Source organism: Stegastes partitus, unplaced genomic scaffold, assembly GCF_000690725.1.
Source record: "Stegastes partitus isolate 25-593 unplaced genomic scaffold, Stegastes_partitus-1.0.2 Scaffold1, whole genome shotgun sequence".
NCBI lineage: Eukaryota > Metazoa > Chordata > Actinopteri > Pomacentridae > Stegastes > Stegastes partitus.
Window position 1 is genome coordinate 387,459 of NW_007577732.1, and position 22,734 is coordinate 410,192.

A 22,734-nucleotide genomic window follows, 5' to 3' on the forward strand; every position below is an offset into this window, starting at 1 on the left:
GCGTGAAAACACAGCACCTTTGGGCTCCTCTTTCTGCTTTCTGCTTTCCAGCTGAGGAGCCAAATTGTTCTCGAGCGGCGAGCGGCCGCTTCTGAGGCTTCATGTGCTAATAGCGCTGATCAGTTGTTGTTTATCCAACAGAAGAGCCAAATCAGTCATAGAGTAAACATTAACCAGGGCGCAGGGAGCTGGAGGGCAGGAAAAGTCTTTTAGGGAAAAATGAGGGAATGCGCTTACACATGGCATGACAAACAGGGCAACTTCTCAACCAAACCCACTACAAGCACAAACAGTGAGGCAAAGAAGGCGTCCTTAACCTTTAGATTAGTTTAACAGCACGTTCCCACAGAACACATGAACTAACCAAATATTTACTATGTGATGAACATGTTTTTGACCACACAGCCACAAACCTGTCCAGTTTTTCAAGCTCATTCTGCACATGTGATGCCATAGATTTTTAAATATAATGGCAAAACATTTGAAAACAAACAAATAAAGCACTAAAAATGTCAACATTTTAATTAAATCTAATTTGGTTTTATTTATTCAGGCTGGTTATTCCATTTTGATTTAAAGCTGAAAAGTTAACCACGGCTGTTTTTCTTTAAATCATCATCATGGTTTTCATGCTACATTTGAGATTGTTGATGTATGTTTTGAAAATGTGCAACTTTTTATACACCAAATATGTGTCTGTGCAGAAAGGATGTTTAGCGGTGCCAACCCATTCAGTGGTAAACTTCCTTCCCTTCACTTGTGGTGGTGACATGTGTATTTCATTGGATGTCTTCTGTATTTGACCATTGGAGCCCCCAGCCAGTCTAGACAGGGAACTTGTTTACTCGATTGCAACAGCACAGGGACAAGCAAATTCTCCCATCTGTAACGTTTTTCCTGTGGTTGGTTGTGACTATCAGCTGCCCGCAACGGCACTGAACAGAGGGGATGTTTAGCTTTGTGGCTGCTGTTATTGTTATGTGGAACATCAGATGTGCACTTTTAATTTACTTTAAGACCAGCGTTTGTTTGTTTGTTTGTTTGTTTGTTTGTTTGTTTGTTTGTTTGTTTGTTTGTTTGTTTGTTTGTTTGTTTCTGTGCAGGTTTGACTCCCAAAGACAGCCACAGAAGATTTCATTTCTTCCTTCTCCAGCCTACAATAGAAGATGGACACCAAGCAGCCACTGCCATCTGGGTGTCAGGCTGCTTAGCTGGTGGGTGAACTGTCTCCCTGCGGTGTGGGGAGCTGTGGGGGGAGGAGGGGTGAGGGCTTCGGCCATGTGTCCCCTCCGAGGGGGGCACAGGGGTCCTGGTGGGACTTGTGGCCTGTGACCATGATGCCTGTTCCCCTGACCCAGAGCACCACCCCTCACCTCCAAAACAAGACGCACGCATCCAAACACACATGTGCACAATACCGGGTCAGTGGCCACTTGCTCGATCCATTAACACTCTGTTAGCTTTTATAGGAGCTTACAATGTCGTGAAAAGCACATGTCCAAAGGTTGCAATACAATGGAAACGCTGGTGTCCGGGCATCAGATGCCAATATTTTGATCAGCCACTAAACAGGACAAAACTACTCCTTTTGCTCTCTTTCTTAATTTACAGCCTTAATCTGAGTCAATCAGTCTATAATTAAATATAATGTTCCTTTCCTGCATATTGAGGCCTTTAGTTCAAACACAGAAACCCATATTCACTGGTGTTTTCAAGTTTAGGAGAAGAAGAAGACCTCCCATCCCAGACACATGCAGACAATGAATACTGAAGCAATTAATCGTTGATGCAGTTACAGTTTTAAAGAAAAACGTATTGAATTGAAGCAAAAACTACAGATTTTTCGCAGTAAAAATATCGTCTGAATCGATGTGTGCTCTCTGTTTTTATTGGTATTTTTCATGAAACCAGCTACAGACAGTTGAGATAGTATTGACCTGGCTTTCAACAACTTACCCTGTGTCTGTTTTCATTTTTGTCAAACCTGCACAACAACATTCGCTTTGTAAATCGATGAAAACCCTGAGTTTGACACAAGCAGGCAAAGGTTAAGGAGCATTTGAAGCTGCAAAAGAAAGCTTAAAACCTTCCCACTCTGGACCACTACAAGAGATATGTGAGGCAAATCACATGCACATTACATCAAGTGAATTCATTAAGGACGTACACACAATGTTGTAATTGGGCTTTGAGTATATAAGGGCGGCGGTGGGCCCATCTGCCCCTGGTATCCGGGTTTTGTGTTTTGGGGGGCCACAAGCAGACTGCTGCAATGTGAATAGGCCAGCGGCTGAGCTAAGAGAGCTGTGTGCACATGGCCTCTATGGCTAATCTGCTAATGTATTCCAGAGGTCAGGAGAGTTTCGCACCAAATCAATGGCGGGATTTACACAGCTTTCCCCTGGAATGTGCTCCATCCGCACTCTGCTTCGGAGAAAACATCCACCTCTGCTTTGCCAGACTGTTCAATTTTCCACGGCATTTAACCACAAAAAAAGGAAGAACGAATTTGGGGAAAAAAAAGAAGAAGAGAGAGGTGCAGTGAAGCACTCTCTTACCCATCCCCTCTCTTTTACACATCCACCATAGAAAGTCAGCAGGCCAGGTTTCGCTGCTGAGATGTTTTGGTTCCCCTGACTCTGTTTGACCATATACAACCTCTTTGTTCAGTGACACTGAGATGACCGAGCAGTGATGCAAGACGCTGCTGCCACTTTAAATCCGAGGTGGAAAGATAGAAAAGGGGGAAAATAAGAAGCAGCAAGTTTCCTCATGTGGAGCTACAGTTTTTTAACTGTGTCCTCTATAATTCAGACTCATAGTGAGTCCTTAATATGTTGAAGGTAAGAGAAGAAGCGGGACATTTGATAATGTAGCTCAAAACTCCAAACCAACTGAGAAAAATCTATCATCAGAGTCCACAGTCTAAGAACATCTCAAAGCTCAGCTGAAATTGAGGAGAAAATTACAGCAATGTGGGATGTCATGCTATTCACACAGTTAATAGGTTTTACCCAAACTAGATGGAACACATTTTAAAATAAAAAAAATAAAGGTAAAGTTTCCTTTTTGCATTCCAGAATTCTTTTCTTTATTTTTGAAATACACAAAAACATTAATAAAATTTTGAAAACATATTATGAATTTACATGTATAATAAAATTTTATTTTAATTTCATTTTAAATTTGCAAACATTTATTTGTATTTAATGGATGTTAAATTAAAGTTTAATATTGCATGTATATTTCTTAAAATAAAATTTGACATGTAAATATTCTATTTACACATTAAAAAGCCAAAAAATACACACGAGCACATGCTGAAATAAGTCTGGAACATGAATGGAAAATTACTGAATTTTTATTAGATTAATTATTTTCCAGTTTTACAGTATTTTGTTGGCACCTTAGTTGCTGAAATATTACAGGGTTTTTTTGTTTGTTTGTTTTTTTACTTCACAGGATGGATTTTCAGTGCAGCCAGACCAATCAAAAACAATCTTGATCAAACTATTCAACCCTTCATCTACAGTAAAAAATGTACACGTATATTCCATTACAGCTCCACTGTAGGAAATTGGTATTGTGTGACCCTGCATCCTCCCTCTTTTCCATTAGGCTGTAAAAACGTGTGTGAGAACAAATAGTAGGGAGGGAAAGTGTCTCGCTCCGCAGCCTAGCACTGACAGTTTCTGATATGAGATCATGGGAGATATTTCCATCTCCTTATCTGCAGCATGTCTGTGTTGTTTCATGCGAATGTATGTCACTCAGGTCTTGTGTGAGCAGGAATGCGGCGCTCGTTCCCCCTCCTCTCATCTCTGTCTCTTGGACCGGGCCTGACTCAGGTCATAAATAATTCGGGGCCTGGATAGAGGAGGACGCCCGGGCCCAGACAACCGGACGCAGAGTGCAGGGGCTCTGGCCTTAAATCCAGACAGCACAGCTTGGACCAAACCAAGCATAGACTCACAGAACCAGGGCGGTTCACTTTCACTGCCCTTAAACTGTGCAGAGAGGTCAGAGGTCAACTTCATATAAATGTGTTCAGCTCCACATGCTTTGAAAGGGGAGATTGATGTTCGGTTCCACGAGGATGTCTAATGTTTTTCTTTTACGTATGTCTCATGGTGAGGTATTTTTGTCTAACTCCCTCAGGGAAGGCAGATAAAAGGGAGAGTTTATGTAAATAATGGATTTACAGTATATAGATGTTTGAACTATAAAGGCAGATTAAGACCTTTGACCGGTATTTCAGATATTTTCATTTGACGAGCAGAGGCAGACCACACACACTGGGCTGCATGAAGTGCATCGTTTCTCCTAAATCTTGCACTAAGTATCAAATGCTTTCCTGAAAACTTCTTAAAATGCTCTTATTCTCTGCTCTTCTCTTGTCAAAACTCCCCCTCCCCCCCCGCTAACTTTCCCCATCCTTCTCTGCCATCAAGCCCATCCAACTGCGACTGCTCGCTTCGCTGCTGCAATGCTACATGATCTGTTTACCAATACTGTACTGAGCTGCTGGGTGGAGGGAGAGAAGCGGAGGCTGTTTGAAAAAGGAACTGGAATCATCCCACACAGTTAACCTCCATCTCAGTGTCTGACTGCGGCACGGAGGTGATTTGATGATCTCAGGAGAAGAAATATTTGAACACTGTAGTACATTTATTGGTTTCATTTAATTTGCAGGTGTGAGTTGAAAGAAGAGTTTGACATTTTGTGGGAAAAATGCTTATTCAAGAGAATGGATCATTACCACTCTCACATCTGTACAGTAAATATAAAGCTAGTGCCAGCAGCCAGTTGGCTGAGCTTAGTACAAAGAATAGAAATAGAGGAACAGGCAGGCTGGCTTTATCAAAAAGAAACTAAATGGAGGAGTTCACCACATGTACAGACAAATCTTTAACACTGAATTTGCTGCACTGAGTCACCATTACTGACCACATCAGTCTTTTTTAAGCAGCAGAGCTCCTCTCACCTTCAATCAAAAGCCCTGTCTTGTTAAAAGCTTAACAAATGACTGCAAAAGACATAGTTTCCAGTCTTGGAAACTTCCAGGCTGCTGGCTTTAGCTTAATATTTATCGTGCAAGTACATGTTAGGCTTTCTAGTTCTTTGTTCAATTAGCAAAATGAATTAAATGAAAATAGGGATTGAAGTTTTTATTATCCTTCTCTTTTTTGACGACTTCACAAATGGATAATTGTCTCTCAGCCTAATTTTTATTTGCTCAGGTTTTGGGTTGTTGCTTAAGAATTTGACTTTTGAACAAAAAAATGTTTTTAAAAAATTACTCATTATTCTACTTTTCCATATCTGTGTTTTGTGCTTGAACACTGTATAGCCTAAATATTACAAAGGACATCTGGCTATGCAATAATTTATTGGCTACACTATATATTAGGCAACAAAAAAAATTTTTTTATTTTTGACTTTTCTTAAATTTGGTGTTAAATGTGCTATTTAAGGTTAGTCATTTAGGCTATATTTCAGGATTTGTATCAATACACACACCTACTGGATAATTTGTGGGAGGGTGGGGCGGCTAGACACTCTTTGCGGGCTGCTCCTTTATCTTGAAACTGAATAATAACACCAACAACAATACATTGGTCTGGGGCTGTAGGTTATGACTAATACTTCTCCAACTGCTCCCAAATTTAGGTACCTGATAGATCCGGCTATTGCATGGTCACATGAGCTACATACATAATGCAACTGCACCACTGGGCCTGTACCTGGCTGCAGACTCCCATTAGCTGCTAATGGTACAGTCCAATCAAAGTACAACAAACATGAATGTTAAATTAGAACAGAAGAGTCATTTTTAAATGTTTGCTCAAAAATCCAGTACACACAAATGTGAACAAGTAAACACTTAACTGAGAGAGAATTATCCATTGTGAGGTTATTTCTTAAAAACATAGATAATGATAGTTAGATTATAACTCATTTTGATGGTGCAGATTGAACAGTTTGAAGATCGAATCCCTTACAAAGACATCAAATAAACACATGTTGAACTATTGGTTTGCTGCTTCAGTGCATGAACGGCTACATTTTGAATCCGTCCATCACAACCACCAAGTACAGCCACGGTCCTCCCCCTCCTTTACTCATCTTCGCCCTCCTCATCCCACCCTGTCGTCTCAAGCCCCATCGTTCTCATTGACATGATCTCTCCATTCATGTGCCAAAGCATTTCCTGTGCTCGGGGTGATGGGGGGTCAGCGGTTTGATAAACCCATAAAAGGCCTCCATGTTAGTCCATGAAGGCCCCGGATGGCCTCTGTCACCCGTTCCCACAGCTCATCTGTCTGTCAGCCTCCTCTGACTGACAAGCCCTGTCACCCCCAGCCGTTATTGCTCACACCTACTGCAACTGCATCCAGCCTCCTCCCCCCCTCTAAAAAGCACACACACACATTAAACATCATTTGGTCTTGCCTGCCACTCATTAATATGACTGACAAAAGCGTCGGCCTCCCGCTCTCGCCTCACGTCGGTGCGGCAGCATTGTGGGAGGAGGGGGGAGGAGAGAGCGTGGGCACGGTGCCCAGTGACTCCACCTCGTCCAGTCGTGAACAGGGTCTCTCTCTGTCTTTTCCTTGGGCCCTCCAGACTCTTTGAAAAGCAAGAATGCACCATGCTAAATCTGCCCACACTAGATGGTGGGTGGTGTGAAAAGGCTGACACTGATGCCACCCTCCCTTGGCACAATGACACAGATGCTCCTGGCAGGAGGCTCACAAGTCTGCGTCCCACAAGATCACAGCATATTTAGGATTTGGTAGCAAATTGACTACTGAGTACTTTTAACTTATTAAGCAAGACAAGTTGGATGAAAAACTGTTCTCCTTTTCAGTTATGACTCCAAGGAGGAATGAAGAATCATAACAGGGAGTTTCCCATCGTAGACTTTGCTGTCAACTGAACGCTCTTAAAGGCGTTTTGATGATTTGTTGATTGGTCCGTTCGGTAATTGAGCTATTTGCCACCCAGACTTGTCTTTTCCTCCCTCCTTTCTAGATTTTAAAACAGAGGCCTCTCTGTCTCTAGGCCACTTCTAAACCTTTTAATTCACCCTTTCTTCCATCTATCATAAACTCTATATGTTCCACACTTTGTGCGTCTGGTATTTAACAGAAAAGTGCTGTTAAAGATGGGGTGGGCTGAAACCTGGGGGGGAAACACCAGAATTTGAGAATATACAGCCCTTCTACTGCAGGTCTCTCTCCTTTCTGTTCAAAACTCCTCTCGCAGATGAGCAAATGCTTCAAAGGTGCAAAGAAAGTCAACATCCATTTGTGGCTTCTCCCAGAATTTGAACCACAGTATGATGAGTCAAAGTCCCCCATTAAACTGATTGCACCATATTCCATATTACTCTCAGTGTTGATTTTGTTTCTCTATATAAGAGTTCACCTGCTTTGAGAGAAAAGTCCTATAACTGGCTGAAATCTTCCATCACAGGCCAGATTTTATAAAGCCTTAAAATGAAATAAAGAGGAGGTACAGAAATCAAGTTTCCTATATGCTAAAGGCTAGTATGGAATTTTTTTGCCCAGTAGTGCCAAAAATAAATAAATAAATACTGCCTACTCCAGCTCTCAAGGAAGAAGTCACAAGCTAAATCCCAAAAAAAAAAAAAGTGCATTAAAAAAAAAAAAGTGCATTGTAAAGAAAGATCCTCTAACATGCTGGAAGGGGAAAGGCTGAACTGGGCAGAGCATGAAAATGTGTCGTGCCACTGAGTTACACTGTGTATGACCCCTGAAACTGACTTGAGCATGCAACTGAGCTACTGTTCAAAGTCACATTTTTGCACTTAGATTTTAAAGTAACTTAAATTTTATGAAGAAATAAAATAGAGAGCCCTGCACTGGGTCAAGAACCATAGAGCTGGAAGGTCAGAAAAGTGAAGAAAATACAAAACCAGGTGCTCCTCCTGGGTTGGTGGTAGTCAGTCAAGATAAGAAATGGAAAGAAGTAGTTCTGTCATGTTGAAGATGATAACTACTTCTTCTTATTGATGAAGTGTTGGTCGGCAGTCCAAAGAGAAACTGATTTAAAATATAAAAAATCCTTTGTTAATACATGGATAAATGGTACATAAATAAATAATCCAACTGATTTCATTGTGGTTACCCAGCTTGAAATGGAAAATGTGACATTTTTGACAGGCTTAACCCTTGAATTCCTAGACAATTCTTTATTATATCTCTATTTTAGTCTCTAATTCAGGCAGTAACCTGCAAACCTGTATGATCCAAATCTTCAACCTTGGGTTCTATGGATGCAAGACAACTGGGGGAACTTTGAAATACAAAAAGTCCACTTATTCTTGTCACCAGGCTAGAGTGAGAGCTGAAAAAAAATAAAATAAAATAAAAATCTCCATCTTCCTAATCCAAAACTGTGAATTAAACAGAAAATAACAGCCTTATAAGAATGAGTCAGTGACACTGATGTTATTGAGCCTGCTTTCCTGCAACCCTGCCAACTTTGATGCAACAGAAATAAATAAGTACAACAAGTGCTCCATCAATTTTAGTCACAGTAGTACTTGTCAGCTTCTTCATTAAACGTGCCACACTAAGGTTTTAATTACAGATATGGCCTGGTCTTGGTGCAAGGACCTCCAGGGTGGAAGAGATTAAAAGACCTGGGACTTGACCAGAAAAGGAGGTTTTAATTAATTCATTTTAATGGAAAACTTGACTTATTTGGAGCATGACCCTAACATTGGATTAAAAGTCAGCCTCCTTTTTTTTTCTCACTCTGATAGTACGCCAACTTCAGGGACTTGCAATAGCGCTCCTTCAGTGTATCATGGTGCTTGGAGTTGAGTTCTTACAGAAGCAGCTGATACTTCCTATGATTCACTCAGACTGTAAACAACATGAACAGCCTGTGATATGAATTGAAATAATTCCTATAGACTTTAGATAGAAATTAACTGTGGCTATTAGGTAACCTCTGCTTTTCACTTACAAATCTAAATATTTACATCTATCTCCGTGTAATGTGTTGTTGCCAGGTTTTGGATAATCTGATAATAATAATCTGACATCTTTCTTGTAAAGACAAGAACCTTGTTACAGTTGCGGCTCACATTTCCGACATTCATTTATAGTCTCATGAGCAGTGTCAACACTGACATTAAAATTGCATGTTATGGTTGGATTACCTCATCATAATTGCCATGTCTAGAGAACAGTGGGCTCACTGTTGTATTTGTGTGACTGCTGATGCTGTTATTTACATTAGGATTTGCTTCCAAATGAATAGAGCCACTCGAATTTTTTTTCTTAACTCTCCTTCTAGCTACACTGGATTGCACCAGAAACCATCCACTCATCCGACCACAGCCCCGTATCTCACCCCCAGACTGAGGACTGAGGATCCCGCCGGCGGAGGCCAGTCATGTCTCGGGACATACATCAGTGTCATGGAAAGTCATCTCAGCAGGCCAGCAATTCAGCTCACCCAGTCTAAATCCAGCCGCCTTAAAGATCCAAAGGAGAATTAGGAGGAAACTTATGGGAGGGAGCTGTCAGAAGATGAGATAATCTGCGGTTTCGGACACACACGTACACATTCAACAGGTCAATGCAGTGGAAAAACCAAGGCAAGAAAAATGTATTTTGGAAGAACCACATGGGGTGCTATCTTAAAAGGGTAATGAATATGTCTTGAAAGAGTTTCGGTGTCTAGTTTGTGATGGTAATTTCCACTGCAACCTGGTTTCAGTGTGGCGATCAGGGACAATGCAGGTCATGCATGACCGTCTCTGTCTTCTTCTGTCTTTGTCTCTGCGCATCTCACTCCATCTGTCTGTCTATACAGTGACACCAATCACTATTATTATTATTCTTGGTTTTTGTAAGGTGAAAAAATCGGATTGTGAAATCTCCAAACTGATTTACATTCCCAGGCTGTCTTTTTGTTTCCAAGTGCAGGGGGACACATTATCCACATCTCAACCCTTCACCCAACCAGACACTCCTCTCCTCCCGCCTCACTCCAAGCTGCTGTATCCTGTGTGGTGAAGCTGGCACCCGGCATTCGGAGCTTTTCTGCACAGACGTTTTTGATTGAATCGCTGAATTTTCTCGGGTTCTCTACATGTGTGGCATAGACCATCTTCTTCCCTCTTCTGTTTACTGAACAGTAAAACCCAGAGGCCACAGACCGACGTGGGCTCTGAGGCTTTTCATTCCCACCAGAAAAAGGAACCCATTTTATGAAGAATAATACTAATAATGTGACCAGAGCCCAAAAACACTTCCTTTCCCGCAGCACTGCAGATCAGGTTTTTGTTATATTATTCCTCATATTACAGTATTGGCTGCCGGAGTGCCTCATAAACACAAACCCAGAATTATCTAGTGCTTTACGAAGTGGTACACTTAAAGTCTATCCACGCACACATCGACAGAAGAATTTATTTAAGCCCAAAACAGGCTGAAAAGGACTATCTATGTGGTGTGTTGTGGTGCTTTAGTGGCTTGTAAGTGACTCTTTTAAGAAAATAAATTACACATGGGACAAACCAGAGAGGAGAGGACAAGGAAAGGAAATGATGACAGAAAAAAAAGAAGTAAAGGATGCAGAAAATGACAGAATTTGAGTGAATATGTTGAGAAAAGGAAGAAGGAAGGAAAGACCTGGTTTTCTTTTTTCTAACTGTGGATTCCTGGATAATGACTGGGCTCTAACAGCACTGAGCCTCGATTTGCCAAATGAAACAAGAGGCCTAGCCAGCCCGATGATGTTTATTTCTCTCCATTTCTCATCTTTTTCTTTTTTCTTTTATTTCCTTTTCATTTGTGACATTAAAAACATATATATACAGAATCTGCATTCAATTTGAGTGGTAGCCCACTGTTTCCCTCCCTCTTTCTCATCTACTAGCCTCTCTATTTGCACATTCAGCAAAAATCCTCCGGCCAAAGCAGGGATTTGTGGCTTGCTAACCAGTGGAGGGGATATTTTCTGAGAAATCCCCTCTGCCAAAGACTTTCTTCAGCGCTGCCTCATATGCTGACCTGAGCAAGCGTCTTTGGACTCACCGCTGAAAGAGACTTTGGCCCATGCTGTCTTTGTTTAGCAGTTGACCATGGACTTAAGTTGGTAGTGCCGAAATATTTCTATTTAATGCTGTATTTTGACTCGGATGAATGCTGGTATGAAGGAATAGTCTGTGATTCCCCAATCATGCATCAGCAAAGTCAGCAGTAACCCTGCAGGGAAGACTTTAAGCCTGCACACTCACGCACATTCAACAACTCCAGTAGTGTGGAACAGTTTGTGCTGATCAGTTCTGCGAGCCACTGATGGGCTCCGATCCAGCGGCCACAGTGGCTGGATGAGACCGGGCCAGGCTGCATGCCACGAGGGATTTCTGGGATCAGTGAATCTCCCCATCTATCTCCGTATGGCTCAGAGGCTCCGGCTTTTTGGAGAGAGCATGATTTCTGGCCGTGGTCCTTATTTGGTTCGATTTACGGGCGCCATGTAACAACTGCAAAGTCAAAACCCAGACATGAGTTGTGTACGCCGTCCAAGCAAACCACATCAACCGAAATACTTAATATAATTGTGGTTTGTATTGATGTATTGGCTGTTACCTGAACTCACAATGCTGGGCATTTTTAAATAAACGTTCATAGTTTCACGGCCTTCTTCGGTTTGTTTTTCAGACTGCACTTTGATTTGCAAAGTTATTTATTGTGCAGAATCTTGAAATAAAATCTCCTAACAATTGCGGTGCCATTCTCCCTTTGTAGTGTATTTACGTCCTAACTGTGGCTGCTATGAACACTCCGCCATACATACTAAATAACATCATAAAGATGGGCACCAAATTGTATGAGCAGTCCATGCAAAACGCTGCCTCCTGACTGCTTTTATCCAACTGAAGTAATTTCCAGATTCCATTTGAGAAAAAGCATTGTGTTCCCCTTTTCCTCGTCCATCCACACATGGCAGCTCCACCAGCAGCCGCACCCTCTCCCACGGTTGTCCTGAGCCAGGCACTGTGACAGGCTGTACCCGCTTTTTCCTTTTTTTTTTTTTTGCCAGAAATAAAAATATTTGTTCAGTTAAGTGTTTTTGCAAATGTCAACAGTCTTGTCGACTGCTGGCAGACTGGAGCTCAGGTGGTCCAGGCCCTTAAAGATGGACATAATTCAGTCGTGCCATCTGATTTCTCAGAAGAAAGACATCATTCACTCCGTTGGTTCCTCACTGATGAATCCTGGATACGTTGCAGAAGCTGACAAAGGGCTCATCCTCCAAGCCAAAATGCTGGCCCCATGGCACGCCTTTATCACTCCTGTATAGACTCTTGACCTCACCAGTTGAGCTGAGACAAGGCCCATGAAACATTTCTGACATTTCTCGAATGTGTGGCTAATCAGGAATGGCTGCTCATGTGTGGAGGATTCTCTAACTGGAGGAGATGGGGAGAGAAAAGAGGAGGGGAGGGGGGAGGTGATGCTGTACAGCTGTATAACACTTAGGGTGCAGAACATACAGTCCTGCAAATAATCTGCTGCTGATTTATATATTTTGATAGGCTTGTAGGCTGTTCTTGTCAATATAATTTTATGAAAACATTAGTGCATGGGTCAGTCATGCTGTGAGTACATAAATCCACATAGTCTAAGTATTATTTCAGGGGCTATGGTGTAACAAAACCCTTTTCAGGAATTCGGACATCTGAAAACCTCCATTCTAAGCACCTAATTGAAACCTAATCATTAAAAAACAATTGTTGGTGGTGGAAAAAAATGGCCTACTAAGATATTATAGGTTGTAAGAGTGAAAGACTGTACTTTTTATTGGTTAGTGTGAGTGCCAGTAGTATTTAGAGCATGAAATGAGGTGTGAGTAAAATAACTGAGGCTGGAGCTTTTTGTGCAGATGTAAAAAGTTTAGATTGTGTGAACGCTTTTCTTCTTTTAAGGGTAATTAAAGAAATTTGCATGGAGGTCGTTGATGTACAAAAAAGCTGTTCCATATACTAATGTAACACCTCCATCACGCCACCATTAACTGCAGAAGGAGGAGAGACTGTGTCAAGTTTAGACTTTTAGAGTTGTGTTGCCTGTGTAGGCCATAAATATGTGGGTTTTTATAATCTTAATTACATTTTTCTTTTTCTCCTCGGGCCAGCTCCCCCACATCCCCCTACTACACCCAGACCCAGCAGGTTGCCGGGACGATGCCAAGCGCTCCCCTCCACAACAACAGCAGCATTCAACAGGCGAAGATTTAGAGCTCTGCAAATATTGGCTGCTCTGGCTTTCACGGGCCAAGAAAAGAAGGAATTGAAGTTTAAAAAGGGTGGGGTTTGACTCTCACCTCTACCTGCTCTAAACTTTTGGAAAAATATATTCCCCTATAAAGGAGGGCATACAGCAGACACAGCAGAGAGAGGGAAGGTTTCTGCAGTGGAGTTAAATGAGACTGAGGCAGGGGAAAAAAAAAAAAAAAGCACTTGGGAGAGAGCGAGTGAAAGAAAGATTTAGATTCCCCAGAGGAGACAGCGCACATATTGAGAGGTGGGTCGACTCCCACCGCTGCCCGACAGCTTTACTCTATTCACACTGACACATTAGTATTCTAATGCCAGTGGGAATATGTATGACTGCCTCAGAGGGAAGGAGATGCTCAGGTCTGTGCCAGAGGAAGAGGAGAAAAGACAATGAAGGGGAGAGAAGGAGGGGCGAACAGAAGAGAGACATTAATGTGGTAAAGAGCTGCGGGGAGAGAGAGAGAGGGAGTGACGTATCGAGGGGTTTTTATACGATGACAACATTTATCTCCCTGCGGTCATTATCTGCTTCTCCATGACGACACAGCGGCTCTTTAAGAACCAAGGGCCTCTCTTCTCATGGTGCACCCTGGTTAACCTTTATAGTCAGACAATGATTTAAAAATGATAAATCACCGTGTAACTCGTTATTCTACATGACGTGCTTTTGGAGTTTAAGCTCATGTGCTCACTTCCTGAAATTTATGGGAAAATATCTCATTGCAAATTTCAAAATAAATCTCACCAGAGTAAAAGCACAACAATATTACCAGCAAAATATAGTATAAAAGTAAGTCATTTTTTGTAGAAACGAAAAGGTCCCTGTGACTGATATTATTACATACTACCTTATTAAAGTTTTTATGCTGTTGTGTCAGAGTAAAAGTAGTCTTTTGCTGCTGTGGTTGTTACAGGTGAACCTAGTTTAAACCATTTAATATTAGTTTTAGTTTCAAACCTGATGCTGTCATCGCAAAAATGTTTGATTCGCGATACCTATTGCATTCCCCCCTCAATACTTTTAGAATTATCTTGCAATGCTTTTACTTTAAAAAAAAAAAAATCCTTTTCCTTCACAATATGCTTTACATTACTTCTGATCCATACAAACACTTATGCATCAGTCCGTTCCAGTTACAACACGCTGCCAGCTTAGGGAAACTTGATGCATTTATTGCTCATTAATCATTTTTAAAGGCTGCTGGTTGTGAGCGCAGCTGCAATTCATTGAAGGGTAAAGTATATAGAAGTCAGACAACCTGCAGTGAAGAAGAAGAATAAACTCACAGGGAGTTAATTGAATTACAAATTAATGAAATTGGATAATAATGACAATACGCACACTCACTGGCACCACAATGCACTGAATAAATACACAATTTGTTGGGGATGTATCACGAGTTAGCGACCTACATCCCCATATTTAAAGTGCAAGTACCTCAAAACTGTACTTATGGGAAGTATGTGATTAAAGGTACTCAGCAACAGTCCATCACTGGTGAACACTGCAGTGGAAACCTGGCCAAACACATGTTAAGACACAGCAAATATCTGATTTACTGTTTGAGGTTCCTGTCCAGCCTTATTTCAGTTTTAAAAAAAATAAAAGGGTGTAACTTTTAATCAATGAGCCTCACAAAGCAATTGACCATCAATATAAATCAAATCTATTAAGAGGGCTTTATTTATTCTACTGTTTTCTCCTTTATGTCCTGATGAAGTGCACATTACTGCCACAGTAGTGTCACACATGCAATGAATTTGAAACATTTTGCAAATAAATCAACAGAGCTTAAACGGTTTATGCTTGGCTTCGGAATCCCTAAACATATGTACACAACAACCTGACGCTTGTGAATATTTTCACCGTGTCCAACAGCGAGTGGGATCAACTCGAAGCCCCATGTCAAAATGCATTTTCTATGGTCCCTTAATAACTCAGGCTAATCACTTTAGCTTTGTCTCTGGGGGGACAATGTCTCCCCTCATGTCCTGTATCCTAGCGAGAGATCTAGGGAGCGGTCCAGTGACAGAGTGTTGAATTTGGGTGACAGGGCCCCAGTGGGAGTAGGCGCCCCCCTGGCCTTTAGATAATCCCCAAGAGAAAGGGCCTGCATTTAGGGTGCGATACGCTTAATCCGGGAGGGGGCCTTGTTCACAAAGGAGCCCGGCACTTCCTCTGCCTGGGAGCTTCCGCTGGTCTGGGGGGCCCAGCGTGGGTGCCAGTACAAACATGCGCCTATAATACACGTCTACATCACAATGGAACAAACAACACACATGTACATGCAGCGGTTGGACAGAGGAGTGAGCATGAGAGAGTATAAAAAAAACAAACATGTAAATTCACACTGTCCTTATGGCGAGCCAATCCAAACAATCAACCCACACAGCCGAGGGCCAACAAGAGTAAACACATAAAAACACACACACATACTACATACTGTGGGCAGAGGCAGTGTTTACATTCACCCACGGGTACAATGAAACAAAGCTTGCGTGCAAAGTAGAAAGATTAACTTGGTGAAGGACCAAAAAGGAGAGACATCAAACAGTTCCCTGCCTACAGACAGTTTCAAACGTACAAACAGGAAGACAAGCATCATGTAATAGCCCCTTTAGATGCAACATGCACACAGGAGATGTGATCACAGGGATGCTGGTGGACGACGCTTCAGCTCCATCCCCTGGCACCGTGCATGTTCTGTCCATAAGGGGAAACGAACACTTAAAAATAGATAAAAATCAGCTCTTTTCCTAAACACGTTTTCCCTCTTATTTCCCACAAAAGCAAATAATACCCATGAAAGCAGCATGTAACATTTAGAGGCTTTTACGTAAACAGCTGAGGGATATTATTCCATCTTTATCTGACTTGATTCCACATGCAAAACTTGGATTACATGTTGGGGGGGAAAAAAGGGAAAACCTCAGGTACCGGAGTCTCTTTTTCGTCATTTACAGCTGATGCTTTCCCCCCTTTCCGTGCTATTTCACGCTGACACGTCCTCTTTCCTCTGTGGATCCTGTGGCATTTTCATCCGGCCGCAGTACATGTGTGGAGCTGCAGCAGATAGCGGCAAGTGGAGGGGAGGAGGACAAATCTGATATGGAACATGGAGGAGACACCAGAAGCTTCTAATAAATGATTAATTTAACATTTAAACTGCAATCGCTGCTTACATAACCGCTAGTGATTATCAGCAAGACACCCTTTCTGGCCAAGCAACTTTAATTGGAATTTCAATTGCTTCAATTTCTTTACCTCTCAACTGATATTTTAAGTTATTTTCTCCATCTAAGCTTCCAATGGATTACATGTCAAATTACATTTTAGCTTGAGTCTTGAGCTGCCTCTTCAACTACTTTCAGTGCTTCCATACAAATGAACAATTCAACTGGGCTAGAAATGTAATGTTAAAATGCTTTCAGCTGTTAAACTTCAGCTGCTTTTTGCACTTAAAATTCCACTCCTCCATTTCTTTTACTGAGATTTCTACTGCTTTTAACTTCCAAACATCCTCTCACATAGGCGTATATCTTCAGACTATTTCATTTTTCTTCAAAGCTTTTCTCTAGTGTAAATGTTATCTCACTGTGGAGTCACATTTTCTGCTTTTTGGAAGCCTCTGTGTTTTCCAGTATGACAGACCCCATCCATTTGGCACCAACGCAGTCTAAAATAAACTGCAGAGATTATTTAAACCATCTTTGTGACTCAGGTCTGACCTAGAGATAAAGCTGTCTCTGCAGGCCTCTTTAGTCTTTAAAAGCTGACCTTTGGCTGAGCAGTATTTCGGCGGCAGTGTGGTCACTCCAGAGCTCATATTTAATAAGAATTATGAACAGTGACACAATTATATATCAGAGTACAGTCCAAACCCTGCCATGCTGAGTCTTGCAGCATTATGGACTCATTATAAAGCACCCGACTGGTCCAGGCCACTTGTTTTGACAGAAGGAGGTCCACCACAGCACTGGCACATGTCCTTATGTGTGCCGTCCACCAAGACTAAGTATTTGTGACACTGCCAGGAGTGTGTGAGTGTCTGCCGGTGTGTGTGCGCGCATTAAGTCCAAGGGGAAGCATGCCTAATGTGGGAGAGAAACAGTGAATTCAACATGGCGACCAGCCAGTGTCAGTGTTCCCTTCTTGGAGAATTAGCCTGTCAATCCATTTTAATTCCTGAGGACACAGACTGCTCTTAAGCCCAGGTTGAGTTTAAATTGGAGAGACTGACTCTCTACACTGTTTTCTCAAGATTGGGTGCAGACAGGCAGGCTGGTTAAATGTGTGGCAGGTCAGGCCACACTGGAGAGCACAGCTGCTGCACAAACACAAGTCTAGTACGGGGTTAAGCTGACACTTACCAGTCTGTGGTTACACTTTTGCACTCAGTTAGTTGCATGATTGTATGACTCTAGGAGAGAATCCAGAAGAACAGGGGAGTCACCCAGCTGGATATGGCGTTCACAGCTTGGCTAAATATCCAAGAAATACACGTACGTATGCAGGAAGATTTAAAAAAGCACATTCACTGGGCACAGTTGATGTTGAGATCATGGCGGTGGCATCATCATGTATGTTTAGTTTCACCTCCAAACTTGACATCTTTGTTTTTTTTTTCTCTCTCTTCTGCTGACTTTACTCCACAACTTGATACCTTGCCCCGTACTGTTCATGGACTGAAAGGTGGGCTGTGTGATTCTAATCCAATACACTTTTTGTCCAATTCAGCAAATATCACCTCACGGTCCGCTAGTCGTCTGCTCTGTGTGTGGGCTGAAAAACAATCCGGTGTTGGTCCACAGCCCTGGCTCTGTAAATGGGAACCAAAGTGGCTCTGACTGATCCACACAACACTATCCCAGTGTGTCCTGTTCATTTCATGTTCGTGATTGTGCACTGGATGGGACAGGGATGGGGGGGGGGTCTATCACATATTAAATATGCCAGTTAGCTAAATGTCAACATTCTTTGTCCAGGCTCTACCTTTACTGGTGTCTGTAGGGTCAGTTTCTGAGGACAAACACAACCAATTAATGCATATCATGGTGTCATTTTAGGTTCTTAAGGTGATTGCGCAGTTCACAAAGAAGTACGAACCACTTTCAAAATATTTACTATATGAGAACACTCACTCATATAGTATCCTATCACTATCCTGCCATCACAACCAAAAATTACACATACTATGACAATGTACGTTGTTAACTGATTACTTGCAGCTTCTATCTGCATTGTAACCATGAATGTGAGTCTGCCGCTCTGGAAAAAAAAACTGTTGCTATTTAGTTAGTTTGCACACTAGGTCAGCATGTGCCAGATTTAATGTCCCTCTTGCACCTTCTGCCACCTTGCCCCCCTTTCCCTTTATCACAAATTTGCAAAGCCATTTTTTCATGACATTTTAGGTAGATGTTTACTAGTTTGCTGTGTTCTTCGCCGCTTCTGACGATGCGTTAATGTGTGTGAATTCACTGGATGCAATGTCTATCACATCTCCCGTCACTCACTGTATATGAAGACCGACAAACACTCTGTGATGTCACCCATAGGTTTCATGAACAGTGGATCTAAAGCTGTGTGTGGTGACTCCAGCCATTAAAAAAAATCTCTGGGCCTTGAACCTTTCTGTAAAGGTAAGCATCTTTCACTCAAAGCAGCAATACCCTTAATTATGCATAATTTAAACATTTATCCAATCTAAATGGGTGAGTTACATAAAAACTCAACCTTTATACAGTTGTCATAAAAAGGAAATTAGCTACTGAGACCAAAACAGTTTTTTGCACCAGGATCTAAACATGTTGATGTCTGCTATAAAGTTGGACATTTAAAACAGGGCGTTCTATGGGGATTAACTCGCTTGAGCCATCTTCAAGAGGCCAATACAGGAACTGCAGATTTTTTGTCTTCATCTTCAGGCCTGGAGGTTGCAACTTGGGCCCCACACATGAAAACAATACATTACAGCAATAATGGTGGTCAGAAACGTCTCATGAAACTTTTAATTCCAAACTTTTAGTCCAGTTTTGCCTTCATTATTAATACATATGGATTTCTCAAGAAAAAAACAAATAATGGAGGATTGAGTTAGGCTGACTGTGTACATATCTGTGTTCAGATTTTACTCATTTGTGACTTGACAAGAAGAAGATAAATGAATAAAGGGTGCAAATTATAAACTGTATTAATCTGGTTCTAACAATTGAGCCTGAGAGGACGGGAAGCCCCAACAGGAAGCTTCACTTCACCAACGGCATTAACGTCTCTGATGCCTAGTAGAGTTTCTGATTAAAATCCAAGTCGTGATAACACCAAAGTTTATAGAAGTAGCTTTAAGATGCCACGTTTCTGCCAAGACCATGCTTCTTGCATAATTAAAAGCACATATAATGTATCTGTGCTTTAAGAGCAGAAGTCTGGCTGCTAACAAGAGCTCAACCGAGTCCTGTCCTGGCTGTGAGCTGGGCTGCTGTTGACACTCTGCTTGGGGGCAGGAAGCCATTCAAATTTGTGTTCTGCCAGCTCGTATATCTAACACCTGTTACTTGTTCATATTCAACAAGTCCAACTAAAGCACTTATCTCTGAGTGTGCATGTGTTTTGGAAGATATATACTTACTACTGTATGTGTGAAAAGTTACACCACTTGTGCCAGCAAAGGAGACTCTTGACATATTATTTCCATGTTTCCAAAATCCCTTTGCCAGTGGAATCAGGGTTGTGTTGCTTAATTAAAAAAGCCAGCAACTCTGAGCAGAGAGACTATATAACCCCTTTATTTGGTTTAACCAAAAATAACAGTGTCGATATTAAAACAAAAGCACACATAACTATAAATATAACAAAAAAACATTGAAAACTGTGGCTTTGCTTCACAGAGACTCGAGTGATAACTTCTTCACAATGTTGTGGTATTGTTTGAGTCAGCTTGAGGTGTTGGGATGTAATGCAAGCAAGTGAAAACCACCTTCAAAATCACTGTACATTCAGAACATGCTCTTTAAGTGGCGATGCTGACGTAATTCAAACCCGTGTCAGTTAAGAGGAGAGCTGTCCGTTGCGTGTAGCTAGATGCTCTTTAATAACATCAGAACGTATATGGTGCTGAGTGATCTCACAAACCGTGCACATAGGAAAACAAAATGGGGACGTGAACATGATAGGAGCACAGAACAGTATGTGGAAGAGAAATGAAGTATGTGAAATAAAGCACATCGCTCACCATGCACTCGCAACTTCACCTGCTCACTCGTCAAATTGAGTTTGGAGAATTTGTAGGCAGAGACAGCGACCGATAACTGCTCTTGATTGGCGGCATGAGTTGTAATGATTGTTACTGACTAATAAATCAAATGGTGTTAAACACCAGCTTTTCTTGTTATTATCAATCCAAAATAGTGGAGCCCTGCAGGACCCCACAGCTTCCTAGAGTCATGAAAATTTCTTGCTTCAAGGTAAAGGGAAATATTATAATTGAACATGCTAGAATGCGGTTTCCCACCATTTATAAAACACATTAAACACTAAGTGTAATAAACGTGTACTTGCCTTCCATCATGAAGGGGGCTGTCATAAATGTCATTCAAGATCCAAAGCATGCTCAGTGATTTATACAAACAAGTCAGAGCAGAGTGGAGTAAAGTGACTATGCACGTATACTCAAGTACTGTAGTTAAGTACAATTTTAGGGTACTTGTATTTTACTTAAGTATTTCCTTCTTCTGATATTGTATACTTCTATTGTACTATAATTCAGAAACAAAGATTGCATTTTTTTTAAAGAACAAAATATAATTAACAAATAAGTTCTGATTATTGTTGGAAAGTACAATATTTCAATGATAACACTTTTGCACTTTTACTTGTGTAAAAAATTGAATGCAGGACTTTTACCTATTCGAGTATTTCTACACTGTAGTTTTTATTTAAGTCAAATATATGAGTTCAAGCGCGTGGGGAGGCTTTTCTGCCCATGAATACCGTTCTGTGCTTCACTAGAAATGCTTCTTTGCAAAGGGGGTTTTCCACTTGCAGATATTGTTTTCTGCACTCATATCACGTGCACCTCCCCTCATTTTTTTATATGCACAAGTTCTGAAACTAATTAAACAGCATATACTTAAGCATACAAAATTAAAGATGGTGCAAAAAAAAAAAAATCTAAAGTATGGATACAAGATATGAAAATAACATTCAGGGGACTGGTCCCTGTAGCAAGCCAGTGATGGGATGCGCAAAAAATATATACTGATGCAGCAGGATTCACTGACTATTAAAATTGAACTCATAAAATAAGTGTGAATGAGGCCAGTGGGTGAATGGCTACATACATATATGCAGTAGATAGTAACTGGCTACTGCATTGTTCCAGTACGTGTAGTGCATGTGGTGAGACTACAGGGAGAGGCAGCAGAAAGCACTTTCATAGACAGTGAGGAGACACGCAGACATATTTAAACAGAAACAGACAGTGTGTATTTACGTGTATTAAAAGGTGCAGTGGTGTGACACTGCACATTTAGGAGCGAAAGAGCAAGATCCTTTCGGCACAGTCCTGGCCAACCAAGCCGGCGTACTGCTGCACCTCCGTCTCGTCGCTGGAGCCCTTGCGTTTGCGGGAGTAGGCTGCATAGGGCATGACGGTTCGTCTGTATAGCACCAGAGCTCGGCCCACATCCTTCAGCACCCGAGCATCTCCTAGACAGGCACATATGAGGATACAATAAGGACCAGTGGAGACACATCACGCACAATAAACAGTGTCCCTATTTCCCCTCGCTCATTTGAGTTAACCTTTGAGTGACTTGGCAGGGTTACACCATTATTCCGAGAAGTTGTTGGAGGAGCAGAAAGCATTTTCCCCCCTCAGATCTAATTCCCCCATGCCCTAAACCTGGAGTCATGGTGGTGCGTGAGCAGGCTAGTTAGTTGGCCTTGTTTACAGGGCCTTGCTCCCTGCTGCCTTGCCAAACTCAGCATCTCATTAGATCCCGTGTCATACACTGCCAGCTCCCATCAGACCAGTAAAAACAGCGCTAATCTCAAAAGTGTGTGTTCAGAAGCTAGGAACGGTCCTCTGGAGAGTCGGATGGAAAAAAGGGTGAAAAATGTTGACCCTCGCTCTGACGCAGAAACCGCAGCCTCCAGGAGTGAGAGGCTGAGCCAAGCTGCCCACAGCTGGCGCCAAGAGGACATGCAAGGGGTAGCGCAGCAGGGAGCAAAAACCGGGCCAACCTAACCCAAATATACTGTACACAGGTATGAATGCAAGCAGGTCCAAAAACCCAAGGTGAGCACTCAGCGACTTCCCATTCTGGACAGAAAATAAAGACTCGGAGCGACGTGTTAGCCTAGTGGCTAGGGTGCATACCACATGGGCAAGAACGCCTGGAGC

At 41.8% G+C, this 22,734-nt stretch overlaps 1 protein-coding gene across 2 annotated transcripts in view; it reads right to left on the reverse strand.

Annotated features, from left to right (window-relative positions):
• Positions 1–19,328: 19,328 nt before the first annotated feature.
• Positions 19,329–22,734, reverse strand: part of ate1 (arginyltransferase 1) — a 60,476-nt gene continuing 57,070 nt past the window's right edge. For both annotated transcript variants that reach the window (XM_008298681.1, XM_008298607.1), the window contains exon 12: positions 19,329–22,037. In XM_008298681.1, the coding sequence (XP_008296903.1) occupies positions 21,859–22,037 (179 nt within the window). In that variant the 3' untranslated portion in view covers positions 19,329–21,858. The remainder of the gene's footprint in view (positions 22,038–22,734) is intronic.